We start from the raw sequence: 10,645 nt of genomic DNA on the forward strand, positions 1-10,645 counted from the left end.
GCCCCCGTTGTTCACCAGGGCAGAGGACCCACTTGATGCTGATGTATGGCTGAGGGTAGTGGAATCCAAATTCCCGCTACTCCATGGAGTTTGTTCAGAGGTGACTAAGGTCAGGTTCGCCACCTAGCAGCTTCGCGGACCCGAGCGGACATGGTGGGATCATTTCCTTGCTATGCAGCCAGTTGACCATGAGGTGGAATGGAGAGAGTTCAAGGCAACCTTCAGGGGGCATCATATACCAGCAGGCATCATGGACCGCAAGCTCAATGAGTTTTTGGCACTCACTCAGGGGAACCGGATAGTGTTGCAGTATGCTCAGGCCTTCAATGACCTGTGCCAGTATGCCGGGTATCATGCAGACACTGACGAGAAGAAGAGGGACAGATTCAGGAGGGGGCTCAGCACTAAGCTCCGCGACCGTCTCAACACAGTCAGGGCCAACAGCTATAATGAGTTAGTTAACATTGCCATTTCTCAGGAGTATTGTATCATAGCCCGTTAGGTAGAGAATAAGAGGAAGACCCCTGTGGCAGGACCTTCACCTCAGCCACAGCGCTTCAGGATCATGTCTGACAATCAGAATAGGGGACCTCAGCAGCAGCAAGGACGTTGGGTGATCCGACCACAGCAGCAGCAGCAGGCACCCAACCGCACTCAGTTTCTAGTTTAGAGGAACAATCAGCCGCAACAGCAGTACCGTCAGGCCAATGATAACAGGTGTTCCACTTGTGGTAACACCAGACATTATGCCAAGAATTGCCCCAGAAATCAGCAGAGGCAAGAACAGAATGCCAACCAGAACCAAGGCAAGAGGCAGAAGGTGCAAGTAAGGCATGGCAGGCTGAACTTCACCACCATGGCTGACATTCCAGAGGGAGCACCCGTCATGACTGGTATCTTTTCAGTTTTGAATTATCCTGCAATTATTCTTTTTGATTCTGGTGCATCACATAATTTTATCAGTACAAAATTTAGTGCCAAATGTCAGCTACCTTTCCATCACACCAATGGGGGTATCACAATTTCAACACCAGGAGGCAGGGTTGCCACCTATCAAATCAACAAGAATGTGCCTATAAAGTTTGGTAGTTTGATAATCAAACCAACCTCCTCATTTTGGGTTTGGATAGCGTGGATATCATATTGGGAACTGATTGGTTATCCAGGCATCAGACAGTACTTGATATTGCAGCAAGGGCCATTGAGATTCACTCCCCTACTTGTGGCGAGACTACTTTATCATTATAGGAAAACAGTTAATTCCCGTCGGTCAGGAACCGACGGGAATAAGCAATAAACCAACGGGAATAAGTAATTCCCGTCGGTTTAGGTCTTATTCCCGTCGGTTGTCAGCCGCTAGGCGTCCCTTGTCGGGGATACGGTTATTCCCGTCGGCTGCCGACGGGAATAATTAATCCCCGTCGGCCAATAGCTAGCCGACGGGAATTACGGCTAATTCCCGTCGGCCACCACAACCGACGGGAGTTATTAATTAATTCCCGTCGGCTAGGTTAGCCAACGGGAATTAACTGGGCCGACGGGAGTTAATAGTTAATTCCCGTCGGCTATGGTCAAACCGACGGGAATTAACTGGGCCGACGGGAGTTAACCTATAATTCTGCAACAACAACACTAAATTAGATATTTCTCCACAATTGCACACATAACATACACATCACAAACATATTGATATCACACATACACATTGACATCACACATCACAAACGCATTGATATAATTCACACATCACAAACATTTCAGATACGAGAGTGGTTACACAAACATAACCTCCACGAGTTAAAATACATAGCGAGCACGAGTTCAAGTGTTTAGAGATAACCACCACTTGGGTGGTTAGAGCTTTGACCGCTGCCGCCACCACCACCAGGAGGAGGGAACGCGAAGAGCGAGTCAACAAATCCAGTCCCTGCTACGGGATCAGACCCACTACCACCCGCTTCGGGCGTAACCTATGCAAGTTAGCAAATATCAACACGTTAAATGCAAATATCAAAAAGTATATAAGTGTATAAATAAATCGACAGTTATCAAACGTACCCTATCTCCAGGTGCAGGTATATGTGTCGGAGGGGTGTTGAACTGTGGTGGCAGAGCTGGTGTGTTTGCAAACTGGCTTCATTGTGGTGGCGGTGGAAAATTTGTTGCCATGCCCTGTTGCTGCATTAACTGTTAAACATATGTGTTAATATTGAAGATGTTGTATTGAAATATAATAATTTAGAGTTCGGATTATGTATACTCACTTGATACATCGCTTGGTTATGTGCATTGCATGCCTCCATAAATTCTCGTTGTTGTCTCATCTCCTCACGCATCCTCATAATCTCCAACTCCTGCTCGTTCGGTCGACAAGAGCATGAGCTACGGGAAGACGGACCCGTCCTCTGAGATCTCACCGACGACGAGTCAATGAATCCATCGAAGAGTGCATATCTATAAGTGATTCAAAAAATGTGATTACTGCATAATCAATTTAGTGTCAACCATATAATTTCATAAGTTAGAGCTTACCGTCCATGCGCTTTGCCACCACCACTTGCGTACACCACTGAGGGATCCACCGGTTCATGGCGCCAGTCGAAGTCAGGGCCATGGCGACGAACCATCTCCTCCCCATATGCCGCCTATACATCATTCACAACCTTACAAATGCAGAAATTTCTATACTTTGAACGTTTGTACTTTTTGGCCAAAACTCACCAGCCGATCCGTGGCTGTCTGGCTGCAGAGCTGGTCAGGGTTGTTCGGGTCTGGTCCTTTGTGGCCCTCCTGGTAGACCTCAATGTCACTAGGCTTTTGGCCACTCGTAGTTTCCTGTATAAACAAAAAACATTCATAAGCAATCGTATTATTTGCTGATCGACATAGATAGATCAAACTTACCATTCTTTTAGCTTTTCGTATCATGTCATCACCGCCAAACTTGTGGTTAGGATTGGTTCCTCGACATTGTCTGTGATGCGCTGACGCTTTCTGGAAGCCTTCGGAAGCCCAATATCGACACCAAGCATAGTACGCATCAGGCACAGGCGCCATCCATGGAACCATCACCTGCACACACACAATGTTACATATTATATCAATCACAACAATCAATATAAAGGGTAAAACAAATTGAATACTAACCTCACGATATTGATCCTCAGTCAAATATATCTTTGAGGACCCTTCCATTTTATTCAAGGGGTCTGCTTCTTTCGGATGCTTTTGAAAATACAGGTTTGTAGTCTGAATTCTCGCATAGTATATGGCATCCTTCACCAGCTTCTTTGCATTGTTTTGGAAGACACGTTCAGTGTGCCCCATGTAATCCTCTCCGTCAGGCAACCGATATCGAAGCTACAACATAAAGAATAAAAATACAATGGTATAAGTCATAGATTTACAATATTAAGAAACATAACAAAAATAATAAAGAATTCATACCCAAAAGTCATTACGCACAAGTCCCTGTCTGTCGGTGTGGTTTCGTTCCTTTTTAAACTTGTACTCACCCCAGGTACTGACGAGCACGTCATCCTCAGTATCACCGTTTGACACCTTCACTATACCAGGGTAGTGAAGGCGGCAAAGAGAACCCAACGTAAGGTTAACCTGAGTGTGGCGTCCCTTGCCGTCAAAGGACAGGTCCTCCCAATTCCTGCATTACACAAAAACATTAACAATACACATAATAGTTATATGAGATAAGTTAATATATTACACTCACCGATCTCCATGTGGCATGATTAAAGTCCTATCAGCCTCTCGCTCTATCGCGTGACGAGGCTTTACTGAGTGGCTTTTTCTTGAGCGACGTGTGCGTGTCGCTGAAGAGCCTCCCGAGCCATCATCCATCGGGTTGTCAGCCGGTTCGCCCTGTTGGCCCCACTGGTCCCACGCTTGTTGCTGCTCTCTCTGGTGGTCCCACTAGTCCCATGGCTGGTGATGCAGTGTGGCCTGGTCCCATGTCACGTGCTCCACCTCCTCATTGTGCTCCACCTCCTTATTGTGCTGCTCAGCCTCATTGTGCTACTCCTCCTCAATGTGCTGCTCCTCAGTGTGCTGCTCATCCTGGTACATACAACTCAAGATTTATTTATAAATATGTAAACAAATTTATTTGTACAAGATATGTTACCTCATCTCCATGTACCGCGTTCAACAGCTCTCGACGTCTGCTGCTGCTCGAAGAACTGCCCTGAAAAAGGCCCAGGCCCTTGAACAGCCCCTTCACTGACTTCTTTGATTTTGGCGGCATCCTGCATAAAAAATAAGAAATTATTCATTAGTGCATCAAAAATGACATAATACTTGAAATATAAACAAATGAAATAACAAAACAACTTTACTTGTTAAATATCATCAAAATCAGGATCTATTTGTTCTCTTCTATGCAGAGGTCGCCATGTAACTTTTCTCCTAACAGGTTGTCTTCTCCGTCTCTCGGGAAAAGTTAAGTCGTTAACGTCTGCAACTAGTGAATCTAATGCCGATGCAGGGTCAATATGAAAACTAGTTGGCAACTCTTCTTCTTGAAACACCTCATCAACCTGCTCAAGGTGACCAATTTGATATTCGTCCTCACCAGGAGTGTATCGGCGTTCGCGGGGATTTACATTGTACACAACCCTCCATTTAGACAACTTTTTGCATGGATATGTCGAGAAATAAACTTGGTCTGCTTGATGGGCAACGATATACGTGTCATGTCCTTGAAGCAATTTTTTAGGTTGGATCTGTGTCATCCCAAATTCGGTCCTATAATACTTCGGGTCATACCATTTACACACAAAGAAAACTAGCGCTAAAGGCTTATTTCCAACAAATGTAATCTCGATTATATTTTTGATTTTCCCGTAATAGCAGGCTTCGTGTCCTTCCATGTCGGTTGCCCTAGTAACGACTCCACTATTTTGAGTGGCGGCCATAGGATGACTTGATTCGAAAATGCTTGAACGAAAGCGATATCCATTGACGTCGTAACGTCCATAGCTTTTGGCAGTTACGCTTCCAATAGATAACTGTGGCGGAACCGCCCGAATTATTCCAGCTTAAGTGCCCAAGTCGCACCCTTAAGGGCAGCAACACACTTAAACAGGAATAACCCGTCAGTCCCTCGGATCTAGTCCGACGAGGCCACTTACCAGGATCGAATACCACTAGCTCACTCGAAGGTGAGGCACAGAGAAATACAATAAAGCATAATACCACAAGTTTAATAAGTATCAATAGTGATTACATTATCGGAGTTTCAGAAATAATAACCATAAATTTTAATACAGCAGAAATAACTAACGGAGAAGAACCGAGTAACATGGCGAAGCCTGTCCACACTACTCTTCCTGGTCCCCTCCTGCGGAAGCAATAACCCACTCGACCGTCTGTCCCGGTGGCAGGGACGAAGGCCAAGTCACACCAGCAACAAATCATCCTAAGGAGTACCTGCAAAAATTGTGCCACAAGCAAGGCTGAGTATACTAATACTCAGCTAGACTTACCCGGTGTGAGGAGTCTACTCCTCTACCTCTAGACATGCAGCTGTTTGGCTGAGGGGTTTGGTTTGCCAAAAGCACTAGCTGAGTCTAAAATCATGTTTTAGCTTTTCAAGTTTTAGTATGATCTTTTTTAACTAGATGTGTACCTAGCTAATCATACATGGTATCAAACATTTTCATCAACCAACATCTTTTGCCAGTCACCACATTTCCACTTATTACTCAATGTAGCAGCATGGATCAAGCAGTCTCATTAGCTGCGAGAAGCAGACGATTCGAATCGAGTTTTTATCCTTGCAAGGTAAACCTAAACACACGACATGTAGGGGCACTCCGTTCCCACACACATCAACCGTCCCCATCGATTCCCCGTCAGCAGATCAGGGCTCACCGCCTTGGCGTACAATGCCTCACTGACCCCGACTGGCGTCGTGCAGTGACCGCACTTGTACCCACCATAACCGGAATGGGAGACCACGTCTCAGGTCGCGTGAGGGGCAAAGTCTACTGCCAGGTTCAATCAGGTACTAGGCTTACCGATTTACCATATTTCTCGGTATGTGTTTAGTACGTTCAAACGCTTGACTCACGGTACCACACCTTAATCCTTATTCCAATTTTTATCCCGTAGACAACCAATCCCCATGGATTGTTGTCCACAAACCAGCATCATTATGATAAGAAAGTGGATACAATCAATTTCCTGACCTCGCGCGAGTGCTAGAAAAATCACTCGACTTCTACCGAAATCCCTAATTAATAAAGCAGCTACCCGACCTAGCATACTAGTATCCATCTCAAAAGGTATCCTGAGTTCATGCAACTAAGGTTTCAGTCAACTCCTACACTTAAGTGCACAGTACAAGCCTACAATCATTAAGTGCAGTAAAATAGTATATATAAACGGTTATGCAAAAAACCGGGGCTTGCCTTTAATTTAACACTTAGATAGTGTTTGCTGGGGGAGGGTACTCGCTCGGTGAGCATCCACTGGTTAATTCCATCCTTCCTTGGGTCGTCCACCGACTGCATCTTGTGGTTGGCACCACATCACTAGCTCGATCATCATCTCTCAGTCCTATATGAGGTGCAAGATGCATATGTATGAATATAATGAAAGTAGCACAAAAATAGCACAAGATATACAAAGACACAGTGGCGAACTAAACATTAAAGTGGAAGACACCGTAGATAACTACATGTTAGCTTTAGTTATCTACACTTCATCGAGCGCACCACATCAATACCACTGGAAGGACGACGATTACTACCTATAATTAACCAACACAAACAGGACATCACAAGTATGAGCATTTAGTTAATTAGCTACGGCTTTTCATTAGATCTATTAAGCACACAAAAATCATCCCAACACAAGTTTAATAGAGGACCAATGCATCAATGTCGATAGACTCCTATATCACAATCAACTAGAGAAGAAACATACAAAACATGACACACATGCATTATTAAGCTTAGTCATGGCAAGTCTATATTAATTAAGTGCTAATCAAGCATTTTTAGCCAAAAGGGTGAACTCAATCATCAAATGGGCACTTGCAGAATTTTGGGACAGCAACACAGGAGTTACTTGTTTTAATCATAACTTTTCAAATATTAATCCAAAATTAGCAAACTAGGACTTTCTGGAAAGCTTAAAAAGTGCTCTACAACTTTGGTATTGTCATCACAACCTGATTAAACACTTAGCAAGGTCGAATTGTGCAAACACAGCAGCTCTGTCCAGATTTGGACAGATTCAGACTTGCAACTTCAAAAATTCACAACTACAGATTCAGACATCCAAACAAGGTGATCCTAGACTTTATGGAAAGGTAATAAAATTGTCTACATATCATTTATAAACATCTAAAGGTGATTCAATATTTAACTAAGGATAGACATCACTATAAGACTTTGCTGTCCAGAACTGGACAGATTCAGTCTTCATATTTGAAACATTCATAACTTAAGCTTCAGACCACCAAAAAGAGTGATCTAAGACTTTTTGGAAAGCTCAGCAAAAGCACTACATCACTTTTATAATCACTAAGAAGTTATTTAATGTTTAACTAAATCAAATAACACAGTTTTCGAAATCTGTTCTGACGGTGGACAGAACACAACAAGCAGTTTGTAAATTTCATAACTCTTAAACCGTCAGGCCTATGGTTATGAAATTTTAACACAAGCAATATGAGAAAAGCATCTACAACTTTCTTATAATCGACAAGGACTGATTCTAACATTACATTAGGCAAACAATGTAGTTTCTGAAATCTGTACAGAATTTTGGACAGATTCAGTTACTGAATTTGTAAAAATCATAACTCCTAAACGATCAGACTTATGTCTGTCAAATTTTAACACCAGCAAGATAATAAAGTTATCTACCGCTTTTCTATAGCACATATCTACAGAAAATACAATTTTGTTCATCAAACATACAGCACTAGCAAATCACTGTGTGCAGTCCAAAACAGCAATTACTAAATTTCAGCTTCTATATAATTCAAGAATTGCCATGTTTTAGAGACTTGAGTTATTCTAACACTTTACCATTTGTTAGAGTTAAATTAATCAAATGAGCACTAACAAGTAGACTTACAAATTTTATCCGTGTCATTATGAGCACTAGAAGTACCATATTTAATTAACAACGCATTCTCCCCGATAATCGATATCGAAGTGATGTTGACACCATAATTTGCATTTTAACTTAGACCTCACATGAGCACTAATACTTTTCATTCGCAACCATAACCATACACAGTTAGACCACAACAAGCAATTCATCGCGACTACAAACTTAACCAAAGTCATCTAACAAGTCGGCTAGCCAGAGTAACAATCTAGGCCGCTACACATCCTACACGTCGGCTGGTCTATTATTATCGACGTTCGAGACACAACATGTATATAACAATCACTTAACGAAATCGACTCCTACTTAACATGAGTTGGCTGATCACAACATAAGACTTAGCGAACATGGGCTGGAGCAGATTAATCAGCGTTTCTTACCCATGGCTCAACTTTATTTAGTTAACACACCAGTCACCTAAAACAGCACATTGTTGGGGTCTAACACAGGGGCATTTACATACGGCGTAAAACTCCATAAGTCTTACATTTGCTACTGAAGGACCTAAGGCACTTATGTGCATATGTTATTGGATTGTTCTTCGATTCTAACAAGGACTGAATTACGCACGCTACTCACCTCCAATAATTATTGGGCTGCGATAACGCTCGTATAAGACCTCTAATCGATCAACAAGACATTTATTTATCCAAAGGGGCATGGAATGTGATAATTGACCAAGCAAGGCATCACCGATAGATACTATCCACTAATCGTTTGAAAAATTAAACTTACTTCTCGCTTGCCACTACATCACTTCTTAATCACACAACCATCACGAGCATCCTTCACACGATTATATAATAGCAACCTAAACGTCGTGTTACACAATACATACATCTTTCCTCGCCGCGAGTATAACCATCTTACGGCATATACCCGCGCACCTCAAATAAGTATCTCCCGCCACCACTACTATAATACACCACGGCACACACACATATACATGTACTAATTTAATCCTCGCATCCCATGTATTTCCAAACTTACTCATCACATAAAACAAGCACGACACACTTGTTTACCAAAACGTGAATGCGACCTGGCCACGGCATATAATCCAAACATTTTATACCCACATCTAATCAAACACCACTATACATCACATCGACCAAAACGTAATTAGACAAACTACAAATCGCACACATCAACAACCTCTTGTTCTCTTATTCGCAAATGCGATCCTACCAACGTGTATAGCCGAAACATATTACACACATCCACATATATACATGCACTGCCCGATATCAAACAAAGCATATGTATTATTATAAATCGATCAACCTGAACGGGATCGGAGTTGAGTTGTGCAAGCACGTGGTGCACCCGACCGGTCTTGTATCGAACACGCGTGCGCGACGAATGGCATTGACGGCAGCTGCGATTAGACACACACATAACCGCTCAACAGTTTTACCGAGCACAAAAATAAAAATATAACAGCAGCAATGGCAGCGAGGGTTTTCTCACCACGGGTTTCGACGGCGTCGCGGATGGGGCTGCGCAAAAACAGCAAGCCACCGGCGGGCATCGACGGCGTGCTGTCCACTGCTCAACACAAAGCAGCGAGCCGTGCGGAGACGTCGGGGCTGCTGCAGGAAATCGACGACGCGTGGCTTGCTGCACATTTCGTCGAGCACATAGCAAGCACCGACGGGGCACTGCGCAGCAGCACGCAAACAGGGAGGAAGCCGGGTCGCGAGCCATGGCGGGGATGCTCTAGGGCGTCTGCTGCAGCGCGCCATGGGAGAGGTTTGCGCCAGCGAGGAGAGGAGGGTCGAGCTGCTGCTGTCGAGTCCTTGCTGCTGGAATTTCTGGGCACCATGGGAGGAAGAGGTGGACGAGCTGCTGCTCGCCGTGGAGCAGGGAGAACAGCGAGCTCGGCCAGGCAGCAAGGGGAGAGGGCTCGCGGGGAGGGGCTGGAGCTTGGGTGCCGGCCATGGAAATTGAAGGGGGCGCCATGGGAGACTAGGGAAGCTGCTGCTGCTGCGCTTGAAGGGGAGAGGCGTCGAGCACCATGGTGGCCGCGGGGAGGAGCTGCGCAGGGGCCGTCGGGACCTGGGCGTCCCTGCTGGAATGGAGCTCGGCCAGGGGAACTGCTCCCTGCGCCTGCACCAGGGAAGGAGCGGTGGGGAGGAAGATAAACATGTGCTGGCTGGGAGATGCGACGCCCTAGAGGAGAGGAGCCGCCATGGGAGGGAGCTTGCTACCGGAGAAGATGGGCGCCGCCGCTGCTGCGCAAGGAAGAAAACAGGGAGAAGAGAGAATGGCGGCTTAAATATTTTGAGGGGTGGGAGTGAAAATTTGCCAAGTGAGCACCCCTATTTATAGAAGCAGCCCTAGGGTTAGGGTTTCCTAGTGGGCCAAATGGGCTGGGTTGGGCCTGGCCCAAAACACGTACTCGGCCCGCTAATTTATTTTCCCGAATAAAAATGCTCCCGCGGAATTCGTTTCTACAGAGAACAGAGCGAATTAGAGTTTCGGCGAACGGACGATTGAGCGA

At 44.7% G+C, this 10,645-nt stretch overlaps 1 protein-coding gene across 1 annotated transcript; it reads right to left on the reverse strand.

Annotated features, from left to right (window-relative positions):
- Positions 1–6,538: 6,538 nt before the first annotated feature.
- On the reverse strand, positions 6,539–10,440 carry LOC103632567 (uncharacterized). Its single transcript, XM_008654331.2, has 3 exons — positions 9,613–10,440; positions 9,427–9,520; positions 6,539–6,576 (listed from the first exon to the last, which is right to left on the reverse strand). Exons 1-3 carry the CDS (start codon positions 9,885–9,887, stop codon positions 6,571–6,573), a joined length of 375 nt encoding a protein of 124 aa, XP_008652553.1. The 5' UTR covers positions 9,888–10,440; the 3' UTR covers positions 6,539–6,570.
- Positions 10,441–10,645: the final 205 nt, after the last annotated feature.

This window comes from Zea mays, chromosome 7 (assembly GCF_902167145.1).
Source record: "Zea mays cultivar B73 chromosome 7, Zm-B73-REFERENCE-NAM-5.0, whole genome shotgun sequence".
Taxonomy (NCBI): Eukaryota; Viridiplantae; Streptophyta; class Magnoliopsida; order Poales; family Poaceae; genus Zea; species Zea mays.